This window comes from Poecilia mexicana, unplaced genomic scaffold, assembly GCF_051168715.1.
Source record: "Poecilia mexicana isolate PSO_F unplaced genomic scaffold, ASM5116871v1 scaffold_5, whole genome shotgun sequence".
Taxonomy (NCBI): Eukaryota; Metazoa; Chordata; class Actinopteri; order Cyprinodontiformes; family Poeciliidae; genus Poecilia; species Poecilia mexicana.
This window is the reverse complement of record NW_028263374.1, coordinates 9,530,546-9,547,243: the sequence shown is the minus strand read 5'-3', so window position 1 is coordinate 9,547,243 and position 16,698 is coordinate 9,530,546. Positions and strand designations below refer to the sequence as shown.

Below are 16,698 nucleotides of genomic sequence, written 5' to 3'. Positions count from 1 at the left end.
CTTTATCCCTTCATGCCTCATCTTTCCCCGTTTTATGTCGGCTTTCACTGTTTACCTGAAATGTGTGAGAGGAATGTGAATGCATGGGCTGAGTTTGTTGTGGTTTTACATGAAAGCCGTTTTATATTGAAGGTTGCTCTCTGAAGCTGAGGCACAAATGTCTCCACACACCAGGAGTTCAGGACAAAAGAAGGTTAGCTGAGTGCTAGCACTAAGTCGATGCACAGGAAGGGTTGCATTAGTAGATTGTAGGATTCCTGTAATGTGTGTACACGTCAAGTGTTCAACAATTAATCTCGTAAATGGGCTGAATTTTTTTTTTTTTATAACTATTTCTTCAATTCGGCTAATAAGCTGCTGATGATTGTTTGAAATCATTTGCTTTTCGCCATCTGTCTTTCAGCACGGCTCACTTTTAAACGTGGCTCAACCTTGAAGGATATTTCTCCACCTGTTTTTTCTCCAGTGGGGGTTGAAGACCTTTAAGGGAAAAAAAAATATGTTTAAACCGTTCCTTTCAAATCAGGTGCAAAGCAAGTCATGTTTTTAAAGTGGGTCCATGTGTTGCGAAGGCACCTGCTCAGATTTTTATCTAGAAACATCTGAAGACAGACTTCACAGCCGTGTTTACTATGAACCGCAGAGGCAGCGTGCGTTTGTATACTGTGTGCATTTGTCCCACCCACCCACTCTGTCTAATGACACCCCCCACCCCCCAACCCCACTTCCTCACCCCTGAACTTCAAAGCCTTTCAGGAGCGAGAGGGAAATTATCATGCAATTTCATAGGAAACTAAAGCCTCTTTTTCCTTCAAATCAGGGAGGGGTTTAGGAAATGAAGACTAGCAACGCTCTCCTATACATATTTAAATATTATACCATGGTGACAAATTTTGATTGTGGTAAGAACTTTCAGAAGTGCACCAAAAATTTAATCCAGTAAATATTTTCTGGGAAAGCTTCTGTTTTTTGTTTGTTTGTCTTTTGGAAGGAGGGAGCTGATTTCTTTCTCTCTCTCTCTCTCTCTCTCTCTCTCTCTCTCTCTCTCTCGCTCTCTCTCTGCAAAACAAATTAATAGTATATATGAAGAAAAAATGACTTAAGGTGGAAAGAAAGCAATCTGCATTCAGTAAATTTCACCAACAGTTCTTTAAATGCAATAGCTGACTGGATTCCCCTTCCCCCTATAATTATTATATGTAATAATGTATTTAAAGCATTTATTTATTTCTGTTAATGTAGGTGATTATAACTTATGGCTGATGGAAGCGCTAATTTCTCTCTCATTAAAGGTGAATATTGTATAAAACCTATAAAAAATATGTTTAATAGGAAAATATTCTGGCTCCAGTGACCATGTAGTCTCCATGGCCAGTTGGAAACTACAATCTCAGACACCCTCCACAAGGGGGCGTAGGTATTTCTACAGAGATTGGTTGTAGAAATACCTACAACCAATCTCTATAGAGATTGGTTGAGAGTATTGAATCTCGCATTGAGTATTGAATCAATGCGAGATTCAATACTCTCGCATTGAATCCGAGAGTAAAAGTTTAGTGGAAGCAAAATGTAACTTGCTCTTGAGAGCAGCGAGAAGAAAAGTCCATTCAAGAGTTTGGAAAGCATTCACTAGGTGTTGACTTCATCCAGAGTCAGAACTTGGCACCAACACATATTGTCAAAAATACCTGCTTTTATCACTATAGCATAATTGTTTGGTTGTTCAGTAAGCTCATCTGACGTAAATCGCATAGCGAACCTGGAAGATCTAAACCCAACAGTGCAGATTAACTCGAGGCAACGTTTAAAGTAAATTCAGCTTTTTTTTTAATTCTCAGCACTATAATGATTCATATAGTCCTCAAAGCTCTCAAAAATGTCTTAATTTTAACATGCTAAAAATTGCAGAGAACCTGTTTATGAATGCTGTTACCCCCGCTATCTGAACTGATGAGCTACTTGTGTGTCTGTTTCCAGGGTCGTAACCTAATTCCTGCAGCTCCAGGAAACTCTAAGCTGAACTACACGGTGCTGATCGGAGAAACGCCCTGCGTCCTCACCGTGTCCGAGAGTCAGCTGCTGTGTGAATCGCCTAATCTGACGGGAGAGCATAAAGTCACAGTAAGTAAACTTTTTAAATGTATTTGGTTTTCCTTACTGTACTAAAGTTACAATAAGTAAGCTTTTTAAATTAATTTGATTTCCCCTTTTTTCTTATTTTGACCTTATTTGAGCGAAGCAGAGTGAGCAGCAGATTTTACATGTGCAACTGGAAAACAAGCTTTATCCCATCCTGACTTATACTTCCCTTCTGATTAGCAGCTGATATTTCCTATTCCACCGTCATGAGTTTTAGTTTAACCGACGGAGCATTCAAGTTTCTTTTTGTCACTTTTATCCGACATCCTCTGCTCAATATGTTCTCAGTTCATCCCCCCTCTGATACGTCAATCCACTTCCTGCCTTTTCATTCATTCATCCAATTCTCTTCTCCCCCATCTATTCGACCCAAATACCTCCAATTACTCTACATTTTATCCTATTCAGATGGCTGCGAGCGCACGAACACACACATCTCCTCTCCCGTAACGTTGGCAGTGCTTGTGACTGTATTTGTGTCTTAGAGGCTTTTGATCAGTCTGGTTTGGCTGGCATCCTCCCTGGCATTTGCAGAGTGTTGGTATTCAGTGGAAACCAAAAAATGGCTAACGGGCATGAGAGGTCTTGTGTCTATTTTTACCCTCCTTCATTTCCTATTTCATAGATGTAAGCCTGTTAAAAGGGGGTATGGATTTGGGGGTGAACAGAACATGTTTTGGAGGGAGTGTTTCTCAGGATTTTTTTCATTTCATGTTTGCAGTTTACAGCTGTTTGAAGTATGGTCCAAAATGTCTAGAGTGCAGATATTTCCTCTTCTGGCTGAAATGAAAATATTCTAGTGGAGTTTACGTCTGTCTTTTAGCTTGACCCGGAACAGCTTTGTTTTCCATGTTAGATGCTTAAAGGTTTCCCTGCCTGGATAAAATAAAATAAATCTGGAATACTTTCCTAGAGACACATTTTCCAGGATGGAACATTATTTGAATTTCTGGACTATCTTTATTTCAGATCCTGTTGTCTCAGTGCCGTATCCACCTATCCATACTTCCTTACTTCCTTTTTACTCTACAACCTTCCTTTCTCCTTTCTCCTTTTATTTATTTTTTCTTTCTTTATTCCCTTTTTTTCTTTTTTCCTTCTTTTTCTGTTCCTTCCGTCTTTGTCAGAATTTTAAAGGAAAGAAGGAAAAAGACTCATTTCTTCCTTCATATTCCTGTCTCCCTTTGCTCCTTTTCTAAATGCTGCTTTATATTTGTGTTCTTTCCTTTCTTCCTCCCTTTTCATTCCTTTCCTATTCTTTTTCTTCTTCTCCTTCTGTCTTCATTACTCATTTAGGTCCTTTATTTTTTTGCGCCTTATTTCACTTTGATTTTTTTCCCTTGATCCATCACTGCATATGTTCTTCTATTCTGACTTCCTGGTTTTTTTTTACAGTTTCTAATTAAAGCGTGACCTTGAGAAATATTTCATGATTAACATTAGTTTTTTTAACTTTAAAAATTGTCCAAAGATAGATGAGAACTTTGCTGTTTTGAGTTTGGAACAGTCTGTAGTTTGGTCCTGAAAATGTATAGGAAACTTAGTGCTTTATTAATTTTTGTTGTGCAGCCTTTTGTGTCTTTTTATTTTTAATTTTGTTGGATTTGTATTTCTTGTGCAGGTGTTGCCTGTTGAATAAGCTGCTTTCATCCTGAGTCCATGTGAGGTTCTTAAATGTTGCAGATTACAGAGCAATAAAAATACCAATGGCACCTTTTTTTTTTTTTACGTTTTTTAGAGGTTTCTCATGTCGCTGAATACAAGACACTTATTGTTCCATCTCCCCCTTTTTTTCAGTCTTTCACAATCTTCCAAAATTTCATTGCCTTAATGTTGTTGCCAGGTCCGCGTCGGAGGCTTCGAGGCTTCACCTGGGACGCTGCAGATCTACTCCGACAGTCTGCTCACGCTGCCTGCCATCATTGGCATCGGGATAGGCGGCGGCCTGCTTCTGTTTGTCATCATTGCGGTTCTGATCGCTTACAAGAGGAAGTCCCGGGATGCCGACCGCACCCTGAAACGACTGCAGCTGCAGATGGATAATCTAGAGTCTAGGGTCGCGCTGGAGTGCAAAGAAGGTGAGTGGTGGGTAAGAGGTGCTTCCCTAAGCCAACTCACTCAATTCTCAACAAACCCAACAACGCTGTGGATGCTGCTGTTCCTCTACCGTGTTCCATCCTTCGAGCTTCCCATCAAAGCTGCACAACATACTATTAACAGTCCCATCAAGTTGTTTGTCTGCTCCCTCTCCCTTGGTCTCCTGCTTTGCTCTCCAAGTCGATGCCAACACTCCCCTGCTGTTCGGTCACAGCAGTGTGTGTGTGTGTGTGTGTGTGCGCATGTTTACGTGGGTGTTGGTGCGTTTCCAGAGGAGCACTTTGATCTGAGCCAGCCACCAGATGTTGTCTCTCCTCCCCATGAGGGAGCAGCCTGGCTGGCCTTACCATCATCTACACCAAGAAGTGTTGGGAGGGGAGTGGGGGGGGATAGAAAGAGATGGGGCATGGAGGTGGGACAGTAAGGGGTTGTAGGGAAGGAGTGGCTTGGCAACAGCTGAAGCCCAGGGAGGGATCGAATGAAACTTACACACCAGTGCTTTAGCATATATTCATTTGGCAAGAGGCAGCATGGATCCAGGGAGAGGCTGCTGATGCTGGGATGCTGGCAGAGCAGTGAGAGAAGCAGATGGGGTGAAGGAAAAGGAGAATACTGATAACATGATCATCCCAATATATCTAAAAGAGATCACTCCATTTGTTCCATTGTTTTTGAGAGACTTCAATAAAGCCGCATCATAAATATACAGTTTATCCTGCACTGGTTTTTAGCTGGTTGTTCAAGTATAACTCGGGAAACTGTCCTGATGTTCTTATCAGAATAAAACAAGACACATCGAGAAGAACACCATTTGCAGTTTAATAAAATCAAGCAGATTTATTGCGACGCACTGCTTAAATTTCTGTTTTTATGGAATTACTTTTGTGTTCTTATAGGTCCTGTTATTTTTCGTAATTACCTCCTGTCTTCAACAAAATGAAATGCCAACTTGTTTCTGTTTCAGAAATCACAAAACTTTACAGAGTAAATAAAGTACTCAGATATTCAGAGATATTTGTTGGCACCCCTGATAAAGACGTTTCAAAAGTCTTAAAATCATTGTTTATTTCAGTTGTATAAGCTCACATAGAAAAATTTTTATCTCACCCTTATTTTGAATACATTGAATTAATAATATAAAATTTGTCCAACCCAAAGAACTAACAGGTTCAGAAGTTAACTGCATCACATTTTAGTCTCAAATCATGGAGTCTGGATCTTTTGTCTTGATCAGTTCTGGTATCAACTGATACCAGTAATAAAAATGACATTATCAGCAGAGACCGACATTATTGCAGTGGTGAGTTTCTAACTCCAAATAGGAGCTTTAATTGAGTCATAGACATCAAATATTCTTCTGCGCTATGCCGTCTGATGAACGGCTAGAGAAACCGCTAACCAAGGCAGACATAGACATGATATGACAACAGAATCTATTTATAGGACCAGGAAAGTACTGCTGCGTATTTTTGAAAAACTGCCTGGAGGAAGTTGAAACATCAGATTGAGCTTCTCAAACCGCATTAAAAGTGTTTGTTTGGACTGAAGCAGCTTGAGGCTACATGAGCTGATGCATAACACACCTGCAACCTCTGAACAAACTGCCTCAAGACAAGTTGCTAGTGTGGGATGTAAGTAGCAGATTGTGATATATATATATACTATTTTTACATTCATCAGCCAGGCTGGTTTTTAAATACAGTAAACACATCAGGCCTCATTTAAAAGACTGTGCTAAAATTGTCTTGTGATGTTGTGAGGCTTCAGTGTTTCATACCCAGAGATTTCCGATGGCCTTTAAAGCAGAGACCCTCAGATAAAGACGTCAACACTTTTTCTTTTTCTTTGTAGCCACTTCACACCTCTCCTCCTGTCTTGTATTCATTTCCTGCCCTTTAGAAACTACCTGCAATCCCACACACATATACACTCACACAGCGGGTCACGCTGCGATTGGCTGGGGTGCGCCAACAGTAAGTCTACATTCCCCGACCCCGTCTTTTCCCAGCTGTCACTGCTGTCTGCGAGAAGAAAGGTGGATGAACGTGGACAAAGTGAAAGATTGAAACGGGGAGCCGGATAAGGGAAAAAAAATCCCAGAGGAGGTTGTGAAAAATGTGCGGAATGGAAGAGGCGTTTATAAAGAAAGAGGTTAAATTGGAGACAAAAGCGATACGAGGAGAGGCAAACACAACGAATAACTTTTTTTTTTCTTATTTTACAACCACAAATTCTATATTCTGAGATTTTGTGTGATGAACCATCACAAAAGAGTTAATTGTGAAGATTTTATTTTTTTCAAATGAAAATCTTACTCAGATAAGTCAAATTTAGTGAATTAAATTGCTATGCTGGCGTTAGCATTAGCTGCCTATGCTGATCAACTGCGACTCGTACTTTTATCTTTAAAGAAAACTCTGTCAAGAAAAGTTGTTGGCGTGCAAAATGTGTAAGCACTAAACATTAGATGCAGGTATGTGTTCTTTTGGCAGCTTGCTTTTTTTATATACTATAAACATGTTTTCAGAAACGTCAAAATAGGTACCATGAAGTATATATAAAAAGTTCAAACTACAGATTTAAGCAAAGTAAAATCCAACAAAAAAAATGTAAACTTTGTATATCATTATATATACACAACTTAATATTCAGGGCAATAAATTAAAGTATAAATGCTTACAAAAAGGAGGTCAATTTAATTAGCTTAGGTAAAAGTGCCAATCTGTCATTAATCGGATCACACGCTGGCTTCAGAATGGATATAGCCTCCTGCGACAAGGAAGCATCCACCGCTGTGTGCGCACTAAGATCGCACCAAAAATTTTTGGCCCTGCTCCATGAAGGCCAGATTGGTGGAGTGCACAGCTAATAGTTTTCTTGTTGACAAATTCTCCCATTTGAGTTGTGGATCTTTGCGGCTCCTCCTGAGTTATGTTGAACCTCATTGCAGCTTCTCAGAAAAATACTCTCCTTGCAAAACGCTCCGCCTGAAAGTGATTTCACCACCAAACCGATCATAAGTGCGCTTGTCTATTATATTCCACCCGGTGTGGTTATGTCGTATAAAATAGCAAAAAAATATATATATATATGTGAAAGTTTTTTTGTCAAGAGACAAAATGTGAAAAAGTTCAAGGGGCCATGCATGAGAGACTGGGTATTTCAGCACAAAGCGAAGTGGGTGGAAAGCAGAGAGAGAAGTGGAGTACATTGGGAATCTGAAGGGAGGAATGAAAGGAAGATTAAGAGGTAGAAAGGTGACTTTAAAGATGTCACATTGATAGGAAGAGAGAGGGAAAAAGAGAGATGGGGAGGGAAGACAGGGTGACACGAGCCATCTGTTAGTCTGGGCTTTGGTTTATTTGTTTGGATTACGTATCAATGTGTGTGCCGTATTTCAGACGAGGCACACAGACACACAGTTGTCCTAATGCCAGAGTTCCAATATTTTCTCCTCAAGGAGTTTTCTATATAAAACACACTTGAGACAGTTTAACAAAAGTTTGGATACGTTTGAGAGATTTTTTTTCCCCCTATTAAAAAGAGTCGAGTTCAATGAATGGGGTCAGAGCACACGCTGTCCGGGAGCTGAGAATGTGTACAAACACTGACATGCTTTCACATAAATCATCTGGGTGCAAGGGTGTGTGTTTAGCTGTGGGCCAAAGCAGAACAAGTGTGTGTGTGTGTGTGTGTGTGTGTGTGTGTGTGTGTGCGTGTGTGTGTGTGTGTAACAAGAGTGTGTGAGGTGGCAGCATGTAATGTGTGGGTTCTAACACTCTGCACTCCCCTCCAGCTTCCCAGATCCGAACACCTTTCCTTTTTTCCACCTTTTGGTTTATCTTTTTCTTTCTGTTGGCCTCGTCTTTTGAGCTTTTCCGTCTTTGAAACATGAAAGATTTCAAAGTGGAATTACTTTTTTTTTTCTTGAGGACGTTTATGAGCTCATTTGACATGTCTAAGCAATGTTCCTCGCCATTTTTGCAGCCTTTGCAGAGTTGCAGACAGACATCCATGAGCTGGCCCAGGAGCTGGATGGTGCAGGAATCCCCTTCCTGGACTACCGCACGTATGCCATGAGGGTCCTCTTTCCTGGTATTGAGGACCATCCTGTACTCAAGGAGATGGAGGTACTGGTCAGTAAAGAGCGTTCTGCACTCATGCACACCCACATACAAAATAAGTCGTGTTTAACAAGTTAATATAGGAGTCACTTATATCCTTGTGGCTTTGAAATAGTTAATTGGAATTAGTAAATTAGAGGTGTATTAGCCTGGCTATTGCCTTCCTATGTAATTCCGCTTAAAAAGAAAAGTTCTCTCTTCCAGCTCAGTCTGGGCTTTCTCCCTTTGACTCGGATTCTCTCCGGTTGGTTTTTGAGCGGGCCAATCGGTGGACAGAAAGAGAAGTTGTGAACGATGACAACGACTAATGGTTCTCCGGCCGTTTACAAATCATTTATGTCTCGTATGTAACTCTGTTGCTGTTTTCTTTTCAGTACCCAAAATGCAGGACAACCCAGCAACTGCTTCCTTTCTTTCTTCAAAATAAGAGCCTTAAACATAAAAAGAGGCTGTAGAGATTTAAGCACATATGTTTTTATCTGGGAGTCATGATAGTAACTGTTACAAAGTGCTATGTGAAAGAGCCTTTATGCTTTTTCCCTTGTAAGTATTGCTTGACAATAAGTGAGGAAGCAAACTCTATAACTGGTGATTACTTTAATACATAAACAATTAAAATTCAAAGATGCGGTTAAACTATTGTTGTGACGCACCGTTTCAATGTTTTCACTCTGATTCACATGGTACTTGATTCAGGACTGGCTTTAATCTAACATTCATTTTTTTAGTTGGAGCACAAGGGGGGAAAAAAACCCATGTTGGAATTTGAACCCATGACCTTCCTGCAACCTTGCAACAGTGCTGCAAACCTCACCACCATCCAGCCCCCATGATGTTTACACCCTTTGGAAAATGCAGAGTTGTATTCCTCAGTCATGGCTGCAGGAGCAGGCCTCGGAGACGTTCTCTATGAGTGCTGGTGCTATCAGCTGTATTCCAAAGGGATAGTGTAACACGGCATTGGATTTTCATTTGTATGGCCCAGGCAATCACAGGCCACAGTGGTGCGCTAGCAGGCAGATCAATTTCTTATTACAGCATGAAGTTCACATTCTTTCTTCAAATCTGTGTTTGTGGCTCTCACAAGGGGAGGCCTGGCCATTGCTTTAGGATAGAAGGAGAAAAAATGGCAAAGTGAGGCTTGCACCAGATGGTATAGAAAAAGAGGGTTGTGAGGAAAATGAGCGAGGTGCTTTGTTCCGGAGATGTTTACATGCATGGGTGTAAAGGAACGAATCGAAGATTTATTTGTAGATGTTCCCGAATTTTCACACACTCCTCATTTCACAACTATACTTCACAATCAGTTCTGTTCTCTCAGTCGACTCTTGTTGTTCCTTTTCCATTTTCGTCTGTGACCTTTTCCAATTACTCCACACCTTTCCCCACCGATCTTTAGTTTCACATCCTTCACTCTTTTTCACTTACTTCTCTTCTTCTTCTCACCAAAAACCTGCTTCAGTTACACCACCGTCATCTTTTTTTTATTCTAACAATTGCCTTTTCATGTCTCATGCTCTCCCCCACTCTACTCTTTCTGTCTTCCCTTTTCCACCAGGTCCAAGCAAATGTGGAGAAGGCCCTGACGTTGTTCGGCCAGCTACTGACCAAAAAGCACTTCTTGCTGACATTCATCCGCACGCTGGAAGCTCAGAGGTCCTTCTCCATGCGAGACAGAGGCAACGTGGCTTCTCTCATCATGACAGCATTGCAGGGGGAGATGGAGTACGCCACAGGTGTCCTCAAACAGCTCCTGTCTGACCTTATCGACAAAAACCTGGAGAGCAAAAACCACCCGAAGCTGCTGCTCAGGCGGTAAGGAAAGGAGGGATGAACAGAGGGTGGGAGAGCAGCTAGAACGGCACCGAAACATGTCGGTTCTTCCAGTGGAGCTACAAGTTAATGCTCTGTGGACTGTGCTTGTGTGTGGGTTCAAGTCTTTGTTTAGATCCATTCAGAGGGTCTTTCAGGAGAGGTTTTTTAGTGTAAGTTAGCACCAGTTGGTTAAATAAAAATATTTAGCTATTTTCTTTATTGCTTAATTGATAACAGTTATTCAAAGGATACTGTAGAAATCATGTTTGCATTTTGCCACGAGGCATAGCAGAGACACTTTGTACTTGTGGAAGAAGGGGCTCTGATTGGGTGACGCCAAAACTAAACTTTATGGTGAATATTGCCAAACCAACATTGCATTTCCCTGAACACACAAATCACCACGATAAAAGCTAGTGATGGCAGCATGATGCTGAAAACAAAGAAGCTGTCAAAATTGATGGGAACATTGTTGGAGTAGGCAAAGTGTAAAAACCTTAAAATCAAGATTTATCTTCCAGCAGGACAACAACCCTAAAGATTCAGCCGGAGCGACAGTTCGATTGCTCGATCAAAACCTATTCAATCGTTGGAATGGTCCAGTTAAAGTTCAGAGCAAAATACAACTGAGAATCTGTGGCAAGCCTTAACTTGAGTTATTTTTTGAAGAACTGTCAATATTGTCAGACTTTAGATGTTCAAAGAGTCCTGAGACATAAACCTTTCACACTGCAGCTGTGATGTTGTTCAGAGTATTCGCTCATGTGGGCTAAATACAAATGCATGCCACACTTTTCAGATCTTAAACAACTTTTTAAAAAAGCAAGCATTCATCATTTTCCTTCTTCTTCTTCATGTACTGGTTTTAGTCTGTCACAAAGAATCCAAAGCAGCAGGTGATGTTCTCCACAAAGAATCCAAACTGAATATGCTGAAGTTTGTGGTTGTAATGTGGCAAAATGGGAAAACAAATTGAAGGGGTGTAAGTACTTTTGCAAGGGTCTGTGTTTGGCTTTTCTCCAGATGATAAAATCAAATGAACAGAATATTGTCAAAAGCGGAGGATGGTGCGCTGTGAGATTGTCAGGCCAGTGATTTTTCCCGTCCTGATGGCCTGATGCTAAGAGATTTGAAAGCGAGGGACAGCGACTACGGCTTCTGAGGCGTTTGTGACTATACCTTGTCTCTATCTCTCAGCCCTGTCCCTGTCAGAGAGGATTACACCCCTGAGCACACATGCACTCCCACCGGAGCTGCTGTGAGACAGGCCGCCGTATCCCCTCTTCTTGCACTCTGAGCGAGAGACGTAGTTAGGGGAGGAAGTACGAGGAGCAGAGCAGGTGTGAAGAACAGAGAGAGAGGAGGGCTTTGCTAGGAAAAGGAGAGAGATGAGCAATGGAGGAGAAAAAAATATGAGAGGTGAAAGAGGAAGAGGCAGCACGAGAAAGGTGGATGGAGCTCCAGGGACGCAGGGAGGTGGTGATTGACAGAAACAGAAGGCAAAATGTCTACAGGGAGATTTAGGCTTGAGGGGAATTGATGGGGGAGAAACGTATAGGGGGAGAAGAGTACGGCTGTTGCACAAGGAGAGCCATCCAATATGGTGAGAGAGCTGAAAAGTAGGGAGGAAAAAGGAAGCTGCGACAGACAGCCATGAAAAGATACACATAGTTAAGGAGAGACACAATTAAAGAAATGGTCTGTCTCCAAATAAATTGGAATTAGACATTTAATGATAAAAAGCTACTTTTTCCCCCCTCTCTTCCTCCACTCCTCAGGAAGATATTTAATTAAAAATCTAATCAAGAAATGACTCTGAGTCCGTGTGAAGCCTTTTTCCAATCTGCTCCTGGGGCACACAGTCACAACACACTGTCCCTGCTATTTGCAGCGGCGTCAGGAGCGGCGCTCATTAAGCTTATTAAAATTAATGCTAGACATTCTAACAGATATATAACTATTTTATTCATAGGAAATTGTTTCCTGTGTTAATTCTACTTCTCTCCCTGAAATATTCTCTTGCTTTGGACATATTTGTGTCTTCATTAAAAGTTGAGACCTGTGGGCGTACGACCAGGAGAACATCACCTGCTGCTTTGTTTAAACTCTGTCAACCCAGTTTGTGGGTATTCAAGCTTCTTGATGCGGAAGTATACCCCAGCAGCATCCTCTGTCCCTGTTCACTGCCCTCTTTCATCCCTAGCACTTTCATTCCCCATTGCATCTCCTTTCATTTCTGACAGATGGGTAAAAGAAAAAAAAAAGTGACATACATCAAACCACACTTACCTGTCCAACCAGGAGGCTCCCAGAAATGCAGGAGTTCATCTCCCATCTTTTTCCATAGGCTCACACTGATTTCCCTCAAACAGTGGCCTGCTTTCTCCTTTATTCCATCGGTTTTTGTTTTCTTTTGTTTGTTGTTCAGTTATCATGAAAAGCTTTTAACATTGGTGGAGGGATTGACCAGAAAATAGCATGTATTGGTCTGAATATTGACAGAGAAAACATAAAATTAAAAATGTATTGTTGTATGTTGAGAGGATGATCCTGATAGCAATTAATCTAGTTTGCATTACATTAAAGTCTGAATAAAAATGATAGAAAAATAAATAGCATAGTAACTTTCTAACAGTAGCATAGCAGGTCCCCCTGTTGGACAACCCGTCTGTCACTTCTGTCGCATCCAAACTGGGGGAAAACAACACAGTTGGAGATCTGTTGGAAGGCCTTCATGATGACATGTCTGTTCATATATTTGTTTTATATCTGCACTACAAAGCAGCATTAACGTTTCTGTGAAGATTAAGACTCTGATAGCACTCTTCTGAACGAGATGCTGTCCAGGAAAATGAAAGATATAAACCGGTTCACCAGCAAGATAACATTTTTGTCCAAGACCTCACCAGAATTGATGCCTATATACCTAAAATAAAACCTGGTTACTATAAAATTACTTCCTGTCTGAAGTTCAAGTTTAAAAACTACAAATATTGTTTCTTAATTAAAATGCTTTCCTCTGCAAAATTACACTGATACTGAAATGTCTGACCATATCGTACTCTCCAAATCGCTACATAGTCTCTGTCAAGAAAATGACATTTTAAATGTTTAAAATTACAAACCACCCACAAAATGTTTCATGTGACATATGTTCTCTGAATGGCTGCAAAGTAAGAGTCTGCAAGAGATTAAGACCGACACTTTGTCTGATGTCCAATCGGTGACACATGCAGAGTTGAGCACATTTTCAATGACAAAACGCTATTTTTAATCATGCCGTAATAACTCAGCTGCCAGATTAATAAATAGATAAATTTGCTAATTTCCTGGCTTTTTCTTTTCCTTTTAGCACATGTTGATTGGTCCATTTATTATAGCTCCACTTGCTTTACATGAACAAGTCCTGAGAGAGTTACTGTTAGCATAATTGTTAATGTTACAGGTCAGTTAAGCCGATTCCCTTAAATAAGAAAATCCGACTTTGCTGAAAGTGTTCGGAAAGTTGAACAGAATGTATCTTGCTAAGTGATGTCCCTTTAATTGCTTTCTTTTTTTTTTTTAATTTAGTTGATGCTTCTGTTGTAAATGAGCAGATGTTCCCCTCATAGCATTGCAAATTTATGATTAACAAGAGAGGTGATTGAATTACCGTATTTTCCGCACTATAAGACGCACCTAAAAACCTTCAATTTCCTCAAAAGCCGACAGTGCGCCTTATAATCCGGTGCGCCTTATATATGGACCAATATTGAGCCACAACAGGTCCAGCAACGGACCTTACCACAGGGGCCGCGTTTCATTGGCTAATGCCCATTTTAGGTCACAGTGCAGCTACCACGTGCGTGACCGTCTCACAAACACAAGCTACAGTAGTAAACATATGCTAATGTACATTGTGGACCATCAAAACCATGAATGCCGACTTACCCAGCCTTGCAAGAACAATAGGCATCAGTGATCTTGTCCACAGCTATATTTATGCTGAGGGTGTGAGGATCTGCTGTTTTCCTCATCTATCGGTAGCTTTTAGCTGTGACGCGCACAATGTTGGAGGCATCCAGTGGCTCAAACACCTTGATGTCGTCCAAAAAAGATGACATGAACTTGTTGGTTCCCCTGTCCATTGTCGTGGCTGATATGTTGTGAAAATCCGGCAGAAATGCTACGCTAATTAACTCAGATCGAAATGAAAGACGTCATGTTTACACAGACATGCAGTAGGCTGCTTACGTAGTTGGTCCACTACGGTAAGCATAAGCAGCCGCCAACTTCTTTTTCCCCGTAGAAGAAGTAGTGCGCGGTGCATGCTGGGATAGTTGTCAGAACACTGGTTTGTTAATAAAGTTTGATAATACATTTAAAGGGGGGGAGGGGCAGGGGAAGAGAGACAGAGACTGCAGCGGCAGCGTGTCGGTTGGTCTGTGTTACCCAGAAAGCAGTTGGGCATAATATCGCAACACCAACACCGTGAGTGAAACAACGGCTGGGCCAGCCTACTATATAAAGTACTCGGGGACCATTTCTTTATTAATGTGGATGTGTAATAATAGAGTATGAAGCGTCTATTCTATGCGCCTTATAATGCGGTGCGCCTAATGTATGAAAAAAGTCCTAAAATAGGCCATTCATTGAAGGTGCGCCTTATAATCCGGTGCGCCTTATAGTGCGGAAAATACGGTACACTAATTGTTGTTTTTATAAGTGGGTTTGCTTGAAGCAAGCCCACTTAGAAAAACAAAGGAAAAGCGAGAAGGGGCTTTAGCAATAAATGAAATGCAGGCATTCGTTTTGCAAAGCAATTTGGTTTTTTAAAGGAGATCAGAGGTGTACTGCATGGAGACTGATGATGTCCCGCTGTATCTGATCGAAGCGTTGCTCTACGGGAACAGATTGTAGCTACAGTACATGTGCATGTAAACATTAAAACGTAGAAATTACTAAAAAGGTCATTCTCATTTGTGTAATTCAGTCGAAATAGTAAATCTGTTTTATTGCATAGATTCATGTCACACCGAGTGTATATTTCAAGCGTATTAAAACAGGACCAATAAAAAAATAAAAATACTTTTAATACAGATCATTGCTAAAAGAGTTAGCTATACACTGGCTTCTGCATTCAGGCATATTACTGGGAAGCCAAGTGGAAGAGAAGCTGACGGGAAAATGTACAACAGAGGTAACATTACAGGGTTTTGAGGCTGGAGGAGATTCATAGGAGCTTCATAAACCGTGACGCACAGACGGATCAGGGACCACATGGGCTACAATTGTTGCATTCCTTGTGTTAAGCCTCTCCTGAATTAGGCAGAACAAGAAAAGCGTCTGACCTTACCTTCACAGTACACTCATAAAGGTACCAAGAAGCAGAGAGATATCAGAAACATTGATGAAGATGCTGTTTAAGCCTGACCACCCTCATGCCAAGCTGGACTAATGCAATAACTCATGCAAAAGGAGGCCAGAACATGTATGAGTTCATATACAGTGCTCTATACAGTGGATGTACTCTTCAGCTGGCTGATATTTCAACATTAGAATCCTTACATTTATATTAACTTCTGGATAAATTGTTGCCACTTCTCTCTTAGATTTTTATTTTTTTTATATTGTTTATTTCCTTTTAACTCTTCTTTCAGTTTCTTTTTAAAGTCTGTTTGGCTATGAACACAACAGTTTGACCTCAGTCACATGAAATGAGTCTAGATTTTATTAATATTTTTTTTTCCTTGGGACTGAGGAAAAAAAAGTAATATTTTTAAAAAATGTTGAAAATAAAATGTTTTGGGTTTTACTAGATGTAGACCAGGATCATGAAATAAACTAAAATTAATACTGTAAATATATCTCTCTTTTTGCAACGAATCAATAAAATACATTTTTTTTTATTTTGTAATTGAATTTTGGAAAGATATTCACTTTTGAATGATATTCTAAGTTAATGAGATCTACCTATATGAGCCGGGGATGTGTGTGTGCGTGTGCGTGCGTTGGTGTGTGTATGTATGTGGAGGGATATAAACATCTTTCGCCTCAGTCTCTTTACATTATTCTGTTGCTCAGACTCCAACCAATCAGACCATTGTTTCCTTCTCTCGCAGGACGGAGTCGGTAGCGGAGAAGATGCTCACCAACTGGTTCACCTTCCTGCTTTACAAGTTCCTCAAGGTAAAACTGTCACACGGATAAACACCGAACTTCTGGAGCGGCAGCAGCTCTGACACCCACTCACACACAGCCGCAGCATAAGAAAAGACAGCAGAGCCACACCTTGGCCTTTCATTTGAAAGACTCCTATTTCCTAACTGCATCTGCAGAGACTGAAAGCCTATTCAGACCCAGTCTGTGATATTATCTCAATAAGCCGTTCTCTCTTAGGATGTAGAATCATATGTCTTTTTCTTGCTTCTTTCAGTCTGCGTGTGTGTGTGTGTTTTTGCATCTTTGAATAATTCCCTCTGATTTGATATGAGAGGGAATCACTAAATGCTGCTAAATTCATGCGCTGCCTCCACTCAAATGT

General features: G+C 40.7%; 1 protein-coding gene across 4 annotated transcripts in view; it reads left to right on the top strand.

Moving 5' to 3' along the window:
- plxna1b (plexin A1b) overlaps window positions 1–16,698 on the top strand; it is a 211,239-nt gene that overhangs the window by 180,766 nt on the left and 13,775 nt on the right. For 2 of the 4 annotated variants that reach the window (XM_014993939.2, XM_014993941.2), the window contains exons 19-23: window positions 1,978–2,121; window positions 3,983–4,217; window positions 8,224–8,366; window positions 9,919–10,175; window positions 16,277–16,343. In XM_014993939.2, the coding sequence (XP_014849425.2) occupies window positions 1,978–2,121; window positions 3,983–4,217; window positions 8,224–8,366; window positions 9,919–10,175; window positions 16,277–16,343 (846 nt within the window). Of the gene's footprint in view, window positions 1–1,977; window positions 2,122–3,982; window positions 4,218–8,223; window positions 8,373–9,918; window positions 10,176–16,276; window positions 16,344–16,698 lie in introns of all 4 variants that reach the window. The other 2 variants (XM_014993937.2, XM_014993940.2) reach the window with 1 other exon arrangement.